Source organism: Saccoglossus kowalevskii, chromosome 8 (assembly GCF_978046115.1).
Source record: "Saccoglossus kowalevskii chromosome 8, keSacKowa6.1, whole genome shotgun sequence".
Classification (NCBI taxonomy): domain Eukaryota; kingdom Metazoa; phylum Hemichordata; class Enteropneusta; family Harrimaniidae; genus Saccoglossus; species Saccoglossus kowalevskii.
The window spans coordinates 17607902-17627879 of NC_140648.1; the positions used below are offsets into that span (position 1 = coordinate 17607902).

At 33.3% G+C, this 19978-nt stretch overlaps 1 protein-coding gene across 1 annotated transcript in view; it reads right to left on the bottom strand.

The window, feature by feature from the left end:
• Nucleotides 1-19978, bottom strand: part of LOC102801437 (meiosis inhibitor protein 1-like) — a 64079-nt gene that overhangs the window by 18218 nt on the left and 25883 nt on the right. Inside the window, exons 5-9 of the mRNA XM_085502733.1 lie at nt 5578-5683; nt 3324-3518; nt 2733-2824; nt 1776-1936; nt 1007-1147 (exon numbers count right to left, since the gene is read on the bottom strand). Of these exons, the coding sequence (XP_085358859.1) occupies nt 1007-1147; nt 1776-1936; nt 2733-2824; nt 3324-3518; nt 5578-5683 (695 nt within the window). The remainder of the gene's footprint in view (nt 1-1006; nt 1148-1775; nt 1937-2732; nt 2825-3323; nt 3519-5577; nt 5684-19978) is intronic.

Sequence of the window (19978 nt, forward strand, 5' to 3'; positions counted from 1 at the left end):
TTATTTAACATTGTGGGGGGAGGGAGGGGGTAAGTAGGAATAAACAAAAATTAGACAGAAACGATTAAGGATGCTGTAAATAAGATGGAAGTGTTGCTCCCTGATGTGCACATGCCTAGAAAATTATCAGGGTATGTTGTCTTATAAATCTTAATTCTTCCAAACAGCGAAAATTGAAACTATTTTTACAACATTTTCTAACAATATGTGTACATATCGGTATATATATCTATTAAAAGCTGTCAAATGGAAGTACACCATCACCCCACCCCATCCACAAATCCATAAACTCACCCCTAACAAAGACCATGGGTAGTTGATACCTTTAGACATATGCCATCCATTAAAAATTAATCAGGTCATGACACATATCTATAAGCCAGACTATGTGAAATAAACACTACCAACATTAACTCAACTGTATACACACATGAAAACCATTTCATACACATTCAAAAAAGACTTGTGTGATGGTTTAAACATTTTCTTAGGGTTTAAAAAATACCAAAAACATTGTTGCAGTTTGTTTATTTATTTATTTATTTGTTGCTACCCTTTTACATCAGGAGCTCACTAGTAAGTAATTAGGAGCTGCAATAAAATTATTGGAAAAAGCACATACTATATAAATGAAAAAGAAACAGAAAATTAACACAATAAATAAAAGTTGTTTATATTTTTAAAGTTTCTAACAAAAATATGATATATACATTTTATGTTATCAAGTTTATTTACTTGAAATACTGACTTTGATATACTTTTGTATATTATCTGGTTTATTGTCTTAAATTAAAATACGGTACACATATTATTTTTTTTTATTCTTACACCACAGTTAAGTTGGATACATTACAATGTTTATTGGAAACTGACACAAACAGGGTTTTAATATCATCCTCTACCCCCACTTTTTTTACTGCAAACACACTCAGTAATGTAGCAACCATGGAACGCGCACAGGGGACTCGAAGCATGTCCAAAGCATTCCAGATTTCACATTACTTACCCCTCAGCAGCAACTTTCAGTCGGTTTGATTGCAAGCAGTGTTGAATGGACCTAATGATAGCTTCCATGCCATAGACACTATGACATTTACTGTAGAAGTCTTCTGAGTTACTTAGTAATAATAAACAACACAGCACAGAACTGTAATAAAAAGACAGTTTAAGTAACATACTGTAACTAAAATACTTTATATTTTATAATTCACTTTCAACAGAGGGGTAAATCAACAAAAACAAATCACATGACACAGACAATGAGTCAGCCATTTTGAATCAGCAGTTGAAACAAATACATGTCAATATGTGTCACATGATGTATATGTTTAATGTTGTAATTTGATTGGTCCATACTACTACTTTGAAATATTCAAGGACATTACCAATACTGTAAAATGACTAATTTTCATGAGTTTAAATTTCACTGACTTAGCATTTCAGGCATATTCAGTAGGTTTTAAGTTCATGATTTTATAATTTAGATAATGTGTTCTATGCTCAATTTTACATATTCACTGGGTTTTAATTTAGGACATTTTCCAGTCAGCGAAATAAGCAAAATTAAAACGCAGTGAATAATTAACCTTTTTACAGCACAGTCTGAGACGAACACTGACCAGTTTCTTCACAAACATACTAGAAATGTATGTTTTTGTGATCATCTCAATTTATACAACACATCTTCAATTTGATAAAATCCTAATATACATGAATGATGTTCATCCATTTTTCAATTGTGCTCGAGTATTAATAAATAAAGTTAACAAACTTACCCAATTAGTAAATGATCAGTTGTAGCGAGGGTTTCGTAAAGAAACTCTGCAATATCAGCTTGTAAAAAAAGTGCCGCATACTGGTCGTTTTGAACCAGTAGTTGACATAGACACTGAACAGCAGCAATCTTAATACTCACAGCAGAACACTGTAACAATATCTATGGATAAAGCAGGAGTTACTTAGTCACAAGAAAGTAAACCTTAACAGTAGATGAAACAGGTGAAAACATAAGTCATAAAAAACACCTGATAAGTTTATTCGGTACCCGCGGTATATGTTTCAGTTAAGAGAAAGTATTCCGGTCCAAGGTCCGGTGAGCTTCAACTTATTTTAAAATCAATGTTTAAACCATATCAAAATACCACAAGTAAGAAATATTATTATACATCTGTCACCGTAACACCATAAGTTACAGCGTGTCGTAATTTTTCGGTATTGCACTGGGTATTTTCATCCTTCCATATTAGGAATCGCAAATTCCAAATATGGAACGACTACTAATAAAAACAAACATGGCTCCCAGGCTTTGACTTGACCCCTAACAAAGTTTGCTAAATCTGTTCTCAACGTTTTGGATTTTGGCATTCCCATGATGTATTCCTGGGAGGAAAAGACGTATAATAATAAGGTTATTACGAGGATACTGCAAATTATGCACTAAGACAGTATGCTATCACATCGACCTCTGCTGAGTGTCGGTCGATACTGTCGCTGTACTGTCTTTGTGCATAATTTGCAGTATGCTCGTAATAATCTCATATGTATAAGCATCTGCACTGTGCAATGTTGAGCGGTATACCTGGATTGAACGATAGCCTAATTATGATTATATTAATAAAACACAAAATATACAGCAACAACTGTTGCAAATACATGCATCACATGACAATATAATCATAATTAGACTGATGCCTCCTAGTATATGACATTATGATATCATTATTAAATATTACCTTTTTGAGTACAGATGGTAGTGATACATCTCCATGATAATTCATAAAACTTTCTGCCAAAGATTGATTAGCCAATAGTTTCTTAAGCAATCCTGCAACATTCAAAGAACAACAAATACCCATATTAAAGAAGTACTGTTCAACACTGGTCTCATATTATTTTCTGAATAATCTTTATTTTTTCCAATTTCAAATTTGGTTCAAAAAACTGATTTCGCTAGGCATTCTCCTGGTGTGGAAATACACATTGTGCAATTACATAGAAGTTGAAAATGACTGTGAGGGAATATGATAGGTTTTCTAAAATTAGAGGGTCCGCAACATTTTGTTGAAATATTCACTAGCTATCCTAGTCTAAATTAACTGACATATTTCACTGACTAATGACTAAGTTAATATCATCTTTACTATAATGTGCATTTAAAGCACCATTAACCTAGGAAGTACATAATGTTTGGTATCCAAAATCTCCCTCTATTTATTGTATCAGACTAAAACAATGCACCAATGAATTTCTCTATAATTATCTCAAATTCCATGTAAGGTTTCTCATTATAAAGCCAGCCCAGTGATTTATATACCAGTACTCACCCACAGTATTTGTGATAAGTTGTTGTGACTGTGTACTCTCTAACACCACTAATATATTGTGGCACAATGGTTTATGTAGTTGACTTGAGATATTATCAACGTCGCTATAAACACTGCTCAATGTATACATAATGGAAGACTGAATCTCTACATCCTCACTGTGCAGACCAGATAATAAGTAGTGCAGAATCTCGTCTAGAAGAGAAAACAAGGGTGGATAAACATAAGGGTTTGCAGTGTCAGTGAATGTATACATCATGGAAGACTGAATCTCTACATCCTCACTGTGCAGACCACATAATAAGTAGTGAAGAACCTCGTCTAGAAGAGAAAACAAAGGTGGATAAACATAAGGGTTCGCATTGTCATTGAATGTATACATCATGGAAGACTGAATCTCTACATCCTCACTGTGCAGACCACATAATTTCAACATTCTCACTGTGCAGACCAGATAAAAAGTACTACAGAAACTCGTCTAGAGTAGAAAAGAAGGGTGGATAAACATAAGGGTGAATGAATGTATACATGATAATGGTAGACTGAATCTCTACATCCTCAGTCACTGTGCAGACCAGATAATAAGTAGTGAAGAATCTCGTATAGAAGAGAAAACAAGGGTGGATAAACATAAGGGTTTGCAGTGTCAGTGGATGAATGTATACATAATGGAAGACTGAATCTCTATATTCTCACTATGCAGACCAGATAATAAGTATTGAAGAATTTCATCTGGAGTAGAAAACAAGGGTGGATAAACAGCATAACTAAATATATACATAATGGAAGACTAATTTCAACATTCTCACTGTGCAGACCAGATAAAAATTAGTGCAGAAACTCATCTCGAAAAGAAAATGCATGCATGCACACATAGAGGTCAATCTTGTTTGATGTTTCATACATCGCATGGAGCCTGTATCGAATAATACATGGTACAATGACTGTGTAACTTTAAATTACATGACTTACAGTTGAATGTAAATCACACTCACAAAAATTCTCCGCTTGATTTCATATATTAGATATACAGATGAACAACCAATAACTACTTCTATCAATTACGTCAATCAATTATGTTAGTAAATGCTAGTCAAGTACAATTATTTAATGAGACACATATGTGTATATTATCATCCCTGAAGGCCAAAAATATTTGCCGCTCTAATTTGTTGGAATAAATTTTAATTCACCATTCTGCTTATAGTTACCAAATGAAAGTCTAAACCAGTTTTAGAAGAGTTGTTCATTGACAGGTACTAACTACACTGAGCGAATATGAATCACCAAGCTTAACAACAACATAGCGCCCTCATAAGATGTATTTGGGAGAGGTCATATATTCACCTTTGCACAACCAGTTTCCTCTTTTCATCACAAATTCGCAAAATAGTCGCAATTGCACTTTCTTTCAGAAGATTGGGACAAAAATAGTAAACATTTTTTGAGTAAAAATTAATTCAAATTGTGTCTGTTGCCTCCAAAATTAGGGTCATTTACAGAAGAATATAAAGTCTGGTGGTAAAAATGTTAACGTATTGAGAGGGGTTTAAACCAGCCAACATGGTCAATCAATTTTGAGATAGTTTCAGTAAAGTTTAATTTAATTTACAGAATATAACTACCATGTGGAAAACAATTGATTTGAGTTGCATACAGCAAAGGAAAATCATCAAAATGATCACCAGAGTTTTACTTCTGGAGTACCCAGTACAATAAGTCTCTTCATCAAAGTGTCATTATGTGTTTAGTCCCAAGATAGTTCCATTCAGCCTGGTAATGTTTAATCCTTTCAGTCTATGCCCCATCACACATACTGTCTTGTATGCTTGGATAATAAATGACTGATTAACCAGGGCTAACCTGAGAATCCTGAACAAACACTTCAATTTTTATATTTTTTTTCAACAGAATACTAGTGTAATTCTTACCCTGCATTGTATCAAAGACCCTGTTTGGCAAAAATAGTTAATTATTTATTAATCCTTTTTTTAAACTTACAAAACATTTTTCACAATTTATTTTTAGAGAGCACCTACTGTCTAAAAAGTTATACATGTCTACTTTATACATGTGCACTTTACCTAAGTTAACTCCATGTTTCTGTGACTACTTTTTTTTTAACTTAAATGTATTTGAAGGAATCATTCATCATTCATCATCATCACAGATCACATATTTATATAAATAAAAATGGATGTGGCAAACTTAATTTTTCTTTTGACCTTATTAATCTGGCAGGGTCTGATATTACCTTGATTAATCAGTAAAGGATGTACTATTGCAGGTAGACTTTGACACAGATGACTCAACAGTGACAATCCTGCTACAACTGTACCACATGGCTTCGTCTGCAGAATCTGGTAGAGTAAAAAAAGGAATGATTTTTTTTTTTATATTTATTCATAACTTAGTTTTGAGTTAGATTGTTTGTCTCAAGATGATGTTATTCTTTAGATGTAGTTTTTTTTTTTCATTGAATTGCTCCTGCAGCCCCCCCCCCCTCATTTCTCCCTATGCGTTTTGGTGAGGGTTACAGAACATAAACCAGTACATGCTACTTACACCTGTGATTTAAAAGCTGAAAACGTCACATGACCATGATTTATCTATTTCTCATACATTTGACGGCAGTTACATGCACCACACAGTGCATTTATTGAGAAAACACATCCTTCTGAAAGGATGAAAAGGGTTTCATTTCTTACATTGTAAAACTAACAAAATTCTCACAATAAATTGACTAATACTAATAAGCTAACAACTATACTACAACTGTACTCTTTCAAGATATCCTCGATAACAAAAATACTACAAAATAACAACTATAAAATGGTCTAGAACTAAAATAATAACAAAAAAGACAAAAGCAAAAAAAATATGTATATATAAAAAAAAGATAATCATAATAATGTAGTTGCGTTAAATACAGAGCATGGTAACCACATTGTGAATGATATTTTTTTTGGAAACTGATAAGCATAGAATAAGGTAGTGATAAATTACATGTGATTACATGTCTAATATTTCACAAAAGAATACTATCACATGGTCAACATCAATTTATAAACCTTATCATAATAACAACAATCAATGTTTACGGCCGATATACTTCCACTATTTACAATTCATATCATAACAGAAAAGAATGTTCACTCAACAATATTAAACTAATTTGTTTTAGTCGTTGAATCTGAAATATAAATTTACTTTTGACAACAATGTGATACCAGTGTATGTGTAAACTGATAAATATGATTTAAAGGTCAAACGACAACACCGATAAGAGAATCTTGAATAAATACACAGAAGATCAGGTCATGACAGTGAAATAGTGCATCCTTGCAAACATCAGTCGAAATATATTCATGTATTCAAGTATGTACGCTTACAATTTTCAGGTGTGAAAATGTGTCATAGGGCAAAATAAACAATTTACAACAGTGCAATAGTGTTACAAGCAATACCACTTTAAAAATATTTCATGTTAAGCCTGGTCTGGACATCAAAATTACTACAAGTCTATTTCCTGCATAATGACACGCCTACTTTTTATGCATCAAAACTAATACACATACATCAATTTTGTTTATCACTTCAATGCAAAGTGCAGTGACACTGTGCAAACATAACTAAAGGGGAACGCCATGTAAGGAACACTGATACAATTTCAGTAGGCTCAATCTATGCGTGTGATGATAGTCACAGTTTGAGCAGCACATGGCTGACAGAGCACATCAATCCATCAGTGCATATAGCAAGATCTGGAAAGCAGGTGTCAAAAATGTCACTTCATCTAACACTATGTGTACATGAGACTAATGTGGTTGGGCAGCCAGAGCAAGAACACTGAAATTCTCCCACCTGTTGCCTTGTAAGAGCAATAACATAATTGCTATCAACACATTTTCACACAGGAATTTCCTGAGAAGTTATTCTAGGTTGTAAAGTCTGAAAATGTCACACTACAAGTGTATGAACACCACATGAACTACCAGTATATTTTGAAATATAGACTTTAATAGTGACTGAATTTTGCATAATTTTCAATTTCAAATGATCATCAGATTAAGCATAAATGCAATATGTGAAATCAAAAGCGCTTTGCTTTTTGTCATTTATTTGATGTAACAAGAGTTCTTTTTTTTTTATAAAGACCTTATAATTTGTTTTTTACTACTATACCCTTATTATTGGCCATATTTGACTGCTGGGGTTTTATGTAAATAAATATTAAAATGAATGAATAATAAATTAACAATATGCTTTTATAGCAAAATATCAAAAATTTCAATTTACTCTAGCTTCAACTTTTCTTAGACTTTTGGTAGTTAAGAGTTGGAATTATAAAAATTTGGGGAGAACTCAAATTAGAACACAAAATCCTGGGAATAAATCCATACCTAAAAAAATCCATGCACAATGACTAGCCAAAAACATGTGTTCTCAGCGACATCATCCAAGAAAAAGAATCTAGCTAAAAACTAAGTGAGAAGATAATTATTTGCAAATTATTCCTTTTATCTTCTCTCCCAGAGTTTGTAACGGCCCATCCCTCAGTGACATGTATGTATAATAATAATCATAACTTTATTATAATTATAAGGATGTTGACTTGAAAAGTACAAAAGCTGTTGAAATTATATATACATCCTCTACATTATATATACATTCCGTCCTTGAGTTTGTAAATTCACCTAGAATTGCTTCCGAACCACACACACAGATTCAAAAAGTTCACTCCTCCATACACCTACCCTACTTGCCCTTGAAAATAGCCTTTATTAAAGTATAAATAACCTGCTGTCAGCTGGGGTAGATAGACATGACAGTATTGTAACTAAGTAAATAAATTCTGTGACAACAATCTACACAATATCAATGACCTACATATTGGTGTATAGTATAGTATAGTATAGTATAGTATATTTTATTTGACACTAAATAATATATTTTGTTACATTATCTGTGGTCAAAAGACATTAAATATAATAAAACACAAGTACACACACGAGACAAAGAAAATACATAAATAACTAAAGTCTAAGTAAAATTACTTATAGTGTATCTGGTACATTTAATTACATTTTAACATTTCATGTCAGTATACAGGGTTTGAACTTGGCTATTCTGAAGGGCTCTCGATTTCAAGACCACAATTCCTAAAACTGCCTTGGACTGATTCAAATCATGAATGAAATAGTTAAATATATTGATTTTTATGCAGGATTTTAGGCAATGCCTCAATTTCCAATTCCGAACATATAGTTGTAACGTATGAAAGCACCAATTCCAAGTTTGAAATTTGTGTTAATAAACACATTTATTATGTTTTTCACATTGTTGCATGTGAACAGTATCGACACCAATAATGACATAGTGCAATCAATGACTGTTGGAATTTGAAGGCTGTTAACTGTTTCAAAAGGTTTCCTTGACTGTTAGATACACATCAAAACTATGTCAATTTTACAAATAAACATTCAAGCTATAAACAAAGTTGCCAACTTTACTAGGTTGTGGCTGTTAGAGATTTGGGTCATCATAGCTTCTTCAGTGGAAAAAGGGAATGTAAATTAGTACCAGTTTACTAAATTTACAAGGCTAAAGAATACAAAGTTCCTCATCACCATAGCCACCACCCTTGGCTATTAAAATGAAAACTGTGGCAGGTACCATGTCAGAGTTCAAGGTATCAGCTGTTTACAACTTTATTTACAATTGGTCTAAACATGAAACATCCATAAATACAGGTTACGCACCACATTTATAAATTAGTCATGCATGATATTATAGATAAACTAGAGGAGTGTACTTCAATTCAGTTGTTGAAACTGCCACGGACCACATCTTCGGCTTTCGACACTTCAATCAGGATAGCAGTAAAATTTTTACAGCCGAAAATTACGGCAGTGTGACGAAAATGATGTGTCATTTATAAAAGTCAACAATGTTTTTCCTGTTTGAGTATCTTTTATGTCTTTACTAAACGTAAAAACTTATGCAAATACGCAAACTTATAGATCAAAGTTTCTCCTGGTACCTTCAGGTGATGATTATCAGAGTCTTATGTGATAGACACAGAGAATCCTCGTCTGGCTTACAATTCGTAGTCACCAATTTCAAATCTAAATCAAAAGATGTCACTTCAACCACCAATTACTACAAGACAAACACTGAATTCTTCGGAAATATATGGTTTAAATCATTTAAAACCATTATGTCATTCCTCTTAGATGAGTAAAATAAGGTAGAACACTACACAAAGTGAAAATATTGTCATTTTCTTCATTTTTACATACCAATGACAACGTACCTAATTTCGTAATTTTATTTTCCCTCAAAGACGTAATATCTCCCTCAATCTATCACACGGTAAATTAAAATTGTCATTTGCACTCTTTTCCGAGGGGGGTGCTTGGGTAAGTGCCCACCCCTAAAAAATCCTGAGTTGAGGACCATGGGCGCTAACGCCGTCGAGTACGGTATTTGATATTTCATGTCACAAGGATTAAGAAAATGGAATAAAAATATGGGGTTACTGTACTCGGTTCGGTGAAAATCGATGTACATGGAGTGAAAGTAGCATGTTTCGTCTATTTCAGGGCATTTTAACATTGTTTCTTATGGCAAGGATATATCTCAATATCTCAAAATTTTGCTCGATGACATATGGTGAAAAAAAGATCAGGTCTTACAAGGTTTTTTTTGATGTCTAGAAGTATTACAAAATTGACAATATTTTTAGTGGGTTTTATCGTGGGAATCTGTTTTCATTGCGGTCTATGGAAACAGCTACTGAAATGACATTTTATGCATAATCATTTTACTGCTCTTCTCAAAAACAGATTTAGAGTGAATCAAAAAAGTTCATACTGTTGACTACTGGTAATACTAAAACGAATAATTGTAGACAGATCTTGACACAAAATATTGTCACTGCTGTATGCGCTAAAATATGCACACATGTCAAAGTCATAAGGGACGATGTCAAAAGATCGATGTCGGATAAAAAACTTATTTGCTTAAAAATTTTCTATCCTACAAAAACGATTTTATTTTTTAATGAAGTCAAACAAATCTTGGAGTATTTGTAGTTAGTTTTTTTTCTATCCAATCATGGACAAAAATAACAGAAAATGAAAAAAAAAACATCCAAGATGAGAAAATTGCTTGGTCTGAGTGTAAATATGTGCGTCAAATGAGGTCAATTTCAAACTACTGTCCGATTATCAATTTGTATTTAATAGTAAATGTAGTCTGATGCCATGATCAATATTTATCAATTAAGTTTCAGTGGGGGGGTGGGGGGGTTGGGGAAAAAACGAAAGGAGTTTTTTATTCTACATTGAACTTTTGATGTTGTCCCTAAGTAGCATTCTACTTTAATAAACACAAGGAAAAATATGTTTGTGTAATCTTTGTTAGCATATTTCAATTTAACTACATTAATTTGAAAAATATTATGTTGCAGAAATTGAGGTGCATTCTTGCCATGATGCCTTACATAATATAGGTCATCGTGGGGTCACCAACCCCCAAAATTCTTGGGTAGGTCTAGGTCACAGTGGGAATAGGCCACAATTGTCGATTATACAATAACATTATCTAATTAACAACATAAACTTGTTGCTTGTGTACCATCATCGTATTTTTCAACAAATACAATATTTGACTTCTATACATGCCATGGAAAATTACTAAGCAGTACAATGCAGAAACATTTTAATAAGCAAGGACAAATTCAGATAGGCAAATTAAAAATGGTAAAAAGTGAAATACAATTTAAAAAAAACACTGAAACTACTGTAAAACATTTCTTTTTAACTAGCATTTATTTTAGCCAATTTAGCTAATTAAGCTAATCTAGCTATTCTATAATTTATTATAGATAGCTATTAATTCAAGATGTGACTAATTTAATAGACAGTATATTGCACAATGAGATAGTTGATACTTTAGCTAAATCAAGATTTTGTTTTTTCATGCATGGAGTCAAATTTATCAAAATCGTGCGCAGCAATTTCAAAGATTTTACAGTATATTTAGAATTACTACAATTTCAAAACATTCTTTAATATATTTATTGTCTGGGCACCAATAGAGTTTTGCGCATTTCAGCACTTGCCTGTCGATGAGCCAAAAATCTAAACATGTAATATATCGAAAAATACTCAATGGCACAGCAAACATTCAATTCATTCAAATATCTAATGACCACATGTGTGTATGTAGATGGGATAGAAAAATATATAAAAGTGCGCTGGATGACATGTGATCCAGATTACACTTTGACATTTAATTATGGATTCATGGCATATAAAGCCTAGGGTTTGTCTGTGATCTGGAACATAAATGGTAAAATAAATCCTAGCAATGGTATATGCTATCAAAAGCTCTGCTAGTATTTATTCTTTAATCAAATAGAAGACACACAGCCCTATATATTCTAGACACCCAATCTGATACTGATGGGATACATACCTATAGCCAGTAGGAGGGATGGGAACCAATAACGCGTAAGCAAATGCATTACAATGTTCCTTGGTCAATGAACTGGCCATTGACGTCATCCCCTTCATTGCTATCTTAGTATTCGACATAGCTAACCGATTTGACTTATTGAGATTACGACACTGACGTTATTAGACCTATTACATCTGTCTCAGTGCATGACATCACCAGACATTTTCAAACTCAATGAATACATGCAAATAAATAAACAATCCAAGATCAACATTTTTTATAGAAAGACTCCCATGAGAAAGTTGCTCAGTGCACTTATTCAACTGCTGTGTATTAACATATGTTGAATAAAGACTTTGAGTGTCATCCAGAACCAAATATATTAACACTACTATAGTTGCTTTATTAGCAGTGTATGCGTAAATAACAGAGGTGTGTCTATGTTTTAATGACCGAGTTTACAATATTATATTGATAAAGTGACATTTCTTGAAATGTTTCTTCAATAAAAAAAGTCTTTTAAGTAAGCTAGCTTGTTCTATAAATAAGAAGATAAATTGTGACTATTTGGCTCAGTTCCAGATGGTTTTGAGTTACAAACTTGTAAAAGTTCACCATCTACAATCTGTTAATAAAATAGTTTATATTAACTATAAAACAGTGTTCTATTATATAAAGGCTAGTACATTAATATATCTATTTCATTCACAAACTCACTCATACACGCTACTCATACTGATGACACAAACTCACTCATGGTCATTATCTCATTATTTTTCTTTCTCACTACTCATGCTCAAACTCACATATACCAAACTCATTCATTCACTCTCTCAGTCATTCACCACTTATTCTCACCACTCATGCTCAAACTCACCCATACTCACTACTCATACTCATTCTCACTTCTTGTTCTCAAACTCATATACTACTCATACTCACATTCTCTAATCATATTCACAGATTCATACTTATTCACAAAATCAAATCATTCACTCACTCTCTCATACTCATCCACCACTCATGCTCAAACTAGCCCATACTCACTACTAATACTCATTCTCACTACTCATATTCAAAAATTCATACTTATTCACAAATTCATTCACTCATTCTCTCTTCTCTCTCACCAATCATGCTCAAACCCATACTCACTAGTCATACTCACTCATTCTCATTTTCACTCAGTACTTATAATACTTGCTCATACTCACTATTCACACATACTCATTCTCTACTCAAACTCAATTTCACTACTCATGAAATTCATTCATACTCACAAACTCATATTCATTCTCACTAATGTACTCATTCTCACTCACTACTTATACTCATTCATACTCACTTATTACTAGTTCATCTTTTGTTCATACATACAATGGCCACCATTCGGCCATACACAATAGACCATTTTCCGTTCACTGCGAGAATCACGCGTGAAATCGAACGTAAAAACAGGACAAACAAAGGTCATAGCGTCGTAGTGGCGTCAAACATCACGTGGGATTCAACAAACGCGAAAGTATTTTGGGGACATTTCCATGCTTAATAATGTGCTGTCCACATTTGATGATAGACAATTTCGATTAAGTGAGGGTATTCGGATGCAATATTCCTCTGTCAAAGATCGGCCGGTTGATGTGAGCTACGAAATAAAGAAATTCGAGTTGAAAATCAAATCGTTCGATTTTTACAGCAGACGTTCGACGCACGTCTTTCATGCATCTCGCGAGATCTCGCAATTGTACGGAAAATCACCTATTGAATCATGATTTTGTTTTAATTTTGTTATTTAATGCATTGAGGAGACAAGCGACATGGAGCTGCTGATAAATAAACTTAGTGCTCGCTAACAAGTACAACAACATCCATCTAACCCACCAACATCCAAGGAGGAGAGGCTCAGGAAGATGAAGAATGCAAACAGAGCCTGACATCGAAAAACAAATAATTTCATAATTATAGATTAAAACAGAGAAATAGCTGAGTTTAGTGTGTCATAAACAGGATTTGTTTTCATACTACAGTTAAAGATCTTCGTGGGGAGCCAGCCATTGGCAGGAAATATGTTAATCGTTTTATTTCCGCCACTACAACATTTTAAATTTTCGATAATTTGAGGCATTTTTGTAGACAATATTGCACAAAAATCACAATTTGAAATGAAATGTTCATTGTTACAAAAATCGGGCAGTTTTCTCTGATTCATTTGTTTTATGAAATGAAAGGGCAGTGGTTGTTGCACAACACATGTTCAATATGTACATACAAGACTGTTGATAACATATAGATCACAAAGCAATGTGCATACCTTCACAGAAACAACTTTCAGGTTTAGAAGATCATAGTTCACACAAATAGAGATGATCTCAAGTTAAATAAATGTAGATAAATTATGATTTGTTGCGTGTTTCCTAACCAACTTGAGCACTGCATCCATCTCACATACACATACTTTCCACCTAGGGCACCATATTTATGTTAGTAGGGGGGGGGGTGAATTTAGGAAAAAACCAATGTGATTATCAAAACAAATCTTGCACATTAATCGAAAGACCAATATAGTATTTTTAAGTACTTGTACACCAAAAAAACATGGGCCTTCAATATTTTAGTACTTTTGAAGCCTACATACAAGGCATTTCTTTATATTCATGGTTTTCTAGTATGTTGACTTTTGTGACCCGATTGGTATTTGATGCGCTTCAGTGTTAACTCATGTGAATATCAATGTGTTCATGACGTCTGCAATTAAACTATTATTAAATTCAAATGTTGACAAAGAATGAGATGTGAACTACTGTAGAATACTTTATTTTCGCTTGGAATTTATTTTCGCTATTTCTGCTGAAGGGATGATTCCGTGAAAATAAAATCCAGCGAATATACTTTTTTTCCTATATTTCACATTAAACTCCTCAAAAATCAGTGAAAATAAATTCCATACGAAACGCCCAAAAAGCCTTTTCAGTGAAAATTAATTCCAGCGAAAATAAAGTATTCCACAGTAAATGCCATTTGCACAATATTAACTATTTTACTGTGTATTCCATGACATTTAATAAATTTTCTAGAGGGTTTCACATCGGTAAATTGTCAGTCGGCTTTCGTACAGGTCAGGATTTCTGAATATTGCTGTGTGCCACATCACATTCAATACCGTAAGGCCGCCCATCTCAAATATAATACCGGTATGCACACAGCGGGATGAATGTGTCGCTTTAATTATCCATCACATATGTCATTTTGAGAGCTATGCAACAACTATGAAATGAATTTGGTAAAAAATGACTTCTCATCACTAAAATTCTTGAATTTTGAAGAAAAAAAAAGCAGTTGTAAGTTTATGCCAGTTCTAGTTATCTTTGCAACATAAATAATAACGAGTCAAGATACATGGTTATGTGTATACCAAACACATGTACACATTGTATACAAAAAGCCAAGAAACTCAGTCCTAAACATACATGACATGATTGCAAGATTTCATGCCTCTGTAACTGTCACACCTGTGTCACTGCTAGCTTCACTGCATTGACAGAATAGCACCTGTAAACCTATATAATTTCAAGGTCAAAGTTCTCAATCAGTATCCACAAAACATGTCACCATGTAATCAAAATATTACAGACTATCATGATTTTTCATAAACTTTAAAAGCTAATAGCCATGAAAATCAAGTTTTGAACCTGTCACGTGGAGTTTACTGTAGACAAGGGCATTGATCCCCATTGCTCTTTCTGAATGCCTCTTTTAGTTAAATTCAGTACACGTTCTCTCCAGGTGTTTTTAACAAAGGAGCAAAATGAAAGTTCACCAGTTGAGATGATGATAATTCTATAGCTAGCGCACTTGACAGCTGGAGCATAACTTACAGTGTTTTTGATATTATTTGGCAAATTCCATTCAATTTTCAGCATGATTACACAGACTCCTTTTCATGGTCAAGAACGCTGGAAATCTGAAACACAGTCCCAGGTGTCTTTTCACACTAACTTTAATACAGGTGTTTTTCACGGGGTGAGGTCTCTCACACATTAGTAGTATAACAAAGTGGTTAGTATATTTCAGGCAAAAAGTTAAAAACGAATCTCTCTAATTGTCCATTCAGCAAGCCTAAATTACTGAAATGAACAATTTTCAGATTTACATTGTTAGATTTGACCAAATCACACAAAATGAAGGTCAACATGACCCCCTTTTAACAATGATGGTAAAACTGACCCTCTACCCCTTGACATACTCCAATAATTTATAATTATGACTATTGCTAAAGCTATATACATGTAGTTGAATTCAGCATAAGGAGAAACACCACACAATGGTAGTAGAAGTTCATGTGCAGAACACTGTGATTATTATTATTAGTAAATACATTAGTAAACAGATACATTGTTGTATATTAGACATTATTTCAATTTCCAACGCAACAAATTTGATCAGGAAATATTAAATTAAGCCAAAATAGCTAACAATAGTTTTACAGATATAACAAGAAAGTAATTAACATTACATTAATTCACCGTACTTATCTGGGTAAGAGCCCATGAACACCCACCCCCCACTTTTGACACAATAAAGAAGTTGAGGTCATATCCGGGCACACGCCCAGGGGGTCTTTTTCTACACAAAAAAAAAAATATTTTCTATTCGTTGACTGTGGTTGTATTAACAGTTGACTTTTTTGAAGTCTGTCGTGATACTCATAAAAATTGTTAATTGCGTAAAACAAGGGGTGAATACAAAATAGCTGTGACAGCTTTCTGCCTTCAGGGCAGCGCGTTCTGAATCATAACAGTCAGCTAGTCTATAAAAATATATATTAAAGCAGAAACGGTAGTTCTTTTTTTGAAATATGTCGTGGCCCTAAAATGGCTGGTCGTTTGGTTTGTGCTTCCTTGGAAATGATTCAGGCAAATTGTATAAAGAGAGCCGCTAAGCAAGTGTCGCACTCGTTCAGCTTTAGCGCCGTCGACGATGAAACCAATGTTGGAATATTGTAGCAACCCGTACCTGGGAGAGTGGTTGAAATCACGTTATTTTGGCTTTATAAAATATTTTGTAGCAGCTTGCGAATCCATAACTAGGGTCAGCAATATTGCAATGTCACGCCGAAGACTGCCAACTTTTTTACCATTTTTCATCACCGTCATGAAAACTATTCTTCTGTCGTTGGATAAAAAAAAACTTCCTATTTCAAGTCCACCACACTATGCATATAGTGAGACATTCCAATCGCCGGAACTTGCTGAATGATAACTTTCACCGTGATTAATAAGCGTCGAGTCTGATAAAAAAGCAATGTCACGATTTGACCTTTATGATGAAATACTAGTAGTGATGTCATTCTTAGCCAATCAGTAAAAAGCAGATGCATAAAGATCAAAGATGATTGCAAGACTGTAAACAAAAGCAACGTGTGCCATTTTTCTTGTCTCTTTATTATGATTAGACATGAATGAAAAGTGCCAAGCTGACAGACTGCGAAATCCGTGGATTAAAAGTGCTAAGTCCAAATTGTGTGGGACGATATCGACGAACTTCAGGAATAAGTTGTAGGGCTTTTGTTCGACGGCAACAGTGTCGCCGACTTGGACTTTGAGGGTTTTGAGTTTGACGAAGATGGCAATGAACGTACAAATAAAGATCTGAGAATTGTTTTCAAACAGCTATGAATTTTTATAATTTTTACTGTGTAAATTTGTAAATTATTATTGATCTTGTATGACGGTTGATTCATAATTTGTCGAGACCGGAAATCATTTTACGCAGTTTAACCCCTGACATTTTAATTCATTTTGAGTTCACGCGTATTGGGCGTGTTTGTCGGCAGGAAAATCCGAATTCAAATGATTCCTCACTGTCGATTTTTATTATTTCTGGTTTATTTGTCACATTATAAGCAGTACATTATTATTGTTCTACTTCTAGTGTTGCATATTGTTCATTTATTTCCGTTGCATGTTTTCATTTGCCGTTTGCGTTTGCGAATTTTCGTTTTTTTTGCCGGGGATCTCCTGGCAAACACCCACCCCTTCTTTTCGACAATTTTCCATGTTCAAGACCCTGGGTTTAACCCGGATAAATACGGTAACATTACTGTATTAACAAAGTACTGACTTTACCAATTTGAAAACTTCTGTTTATAAGCAGCCAATTAACTATTTATAAGAAATTTTCGTAGAATTCCTCTCTATATAAAAGCAATAACTTTCACTGGGATTTAATTTTGATATTTTGAGCATCTTCAAAGATTTTCCAATAAAACTATGAGTTCTTTTGCAATTATGCATGAAAATAATACAGCATTTATAATTATATATTTCAAGATTCCAGCCAGAACATATTCAGTGACCTGTTTATAGAAACTACCAATAGATTATTAACTATATTAATTGGTCCAGTACTGTTTCTATATTTATATATACCAAGCTTTTAATTTTTGTTTAATTTATTTATCTCCGTGTTCAGAGAAATAAAAAACAGCAGTATTATTAATTTGTTATTGTTTATTATTTAAAACAAAAATAAAAAAAAAAAACGCCAAAAGTGCAGTTAATTTCTCATTACTCATCTACAATCTCAACTCAACATAGGTTCATAGAGGTCACAAATCTTTTCAGCTACTTATTCTAGAAGAACAGCTAGTTTATCATCTCAAGTTTGGAGCTACTGTTTTGTTTTCAAAACACAAACAAAACTAACAAACAAACCATTGAGAATACAAGAAGTTTACAGGTTTGTGTTTTTGGTGAGTAGTTGAATGAAGGTAAGCGGATTACGTAGAATGAATCAAAGCTCCAAGTAGACAACAGTCAGCACACATATAAGGGTTACCTTAAGAAATCCAATCAACTGTGACTAGCTCTTTGTTAGCTCAAAGACCACATGTACATATGACACGCCTTTTTAGTGTATTTGTCAAGTCTTAAGTACGTTGACTATACAACTAGTGAGAAATATAAATAAAAGCTTCCAGTCACAACACAACATGCTTTAACCTTTTTTCTTAAACCCTATAGCGTAAGAATAACGAGCCAAGAAAAGCAGTGAAGAAAACTGGAAAGAAAACCTGCTATTAAAGAGTCATTGTTATCACACCCATTTGGGTCATTTATCGAGTAAACAACATGGTTCAAGTATGTACTAGTTGAAAAGATCTTTTATTATTTCCACAAGGTTCATTGCGTTTCCATTTTGTAAGAATATATATATAACGGCTACGGTGTAATGACTATGAATATAATCAGTGTTGCATTATATTCCATTAACACAAGGCGTTATTGTGGTTCCACTGGTAGGTGTCAAAACATGGATAACTACAATATACAAAACAAAATTAAATTAAAAAGTATCAAGAGTTGTTTTTACAATGTGAATTCCAGCATAAAACAAATATCCAACAATATTACTGACAGCTTGATATCATGTTACTAGGATATGATAAGTCTGACGAAAACTAAACTTGGCAATCCAGTCTACAGAACCACTCATACTGACTGCACTCTTGACATTTGAGCCACAGATTATAAGTAAAATACAAGCCACTGATAATATAACAGCCTCTTTTGTTCTTGTACTTCTTCACATATGAAACACAATAATTTGCATAATCAATATGCAAATTAAGCTAAATTACTTTGTACAGAATTATACAAAAAATAAAATTATCTAATAGTATCAGACTGTTGAATTTCATTTGAAAAGTTTAAATTTTGACAGAAGTCCTGTACTCAGGTACAACCCATATTGGGTCAGTAATTACACTAATGTTCTCTTTCATATTTGGCATGTACACGAGAACAGAATTCAGCCGAAAACAAAAAGAACAGAATTTACAATGCTTCAACTGCCTTTTTTATAAAACTTTCATAATGCAATCGTAAATATTAAAAATAATCACTGTAACAGTAAAAATATATTAAAATATAGTATGATTTTCATATTTTAATATTAGTATTTATACACATGTATACTATTATTATACATATGTCACTGTGACGCCATAAGTTACAGCGTGCCGTAATTTTGCGGTATTGCACTGGGTATTTTCAATCTACCATATTAGGAAATGTAAATTCCAAATATAGAACGACTATGCGCGTAAGCGTCTTCTAACAATAAAAACAAACATGGCTGCCCCCACACAAAGAAGTTCGCTAAATCTGTTCTCAACGTTTTGGATTTCG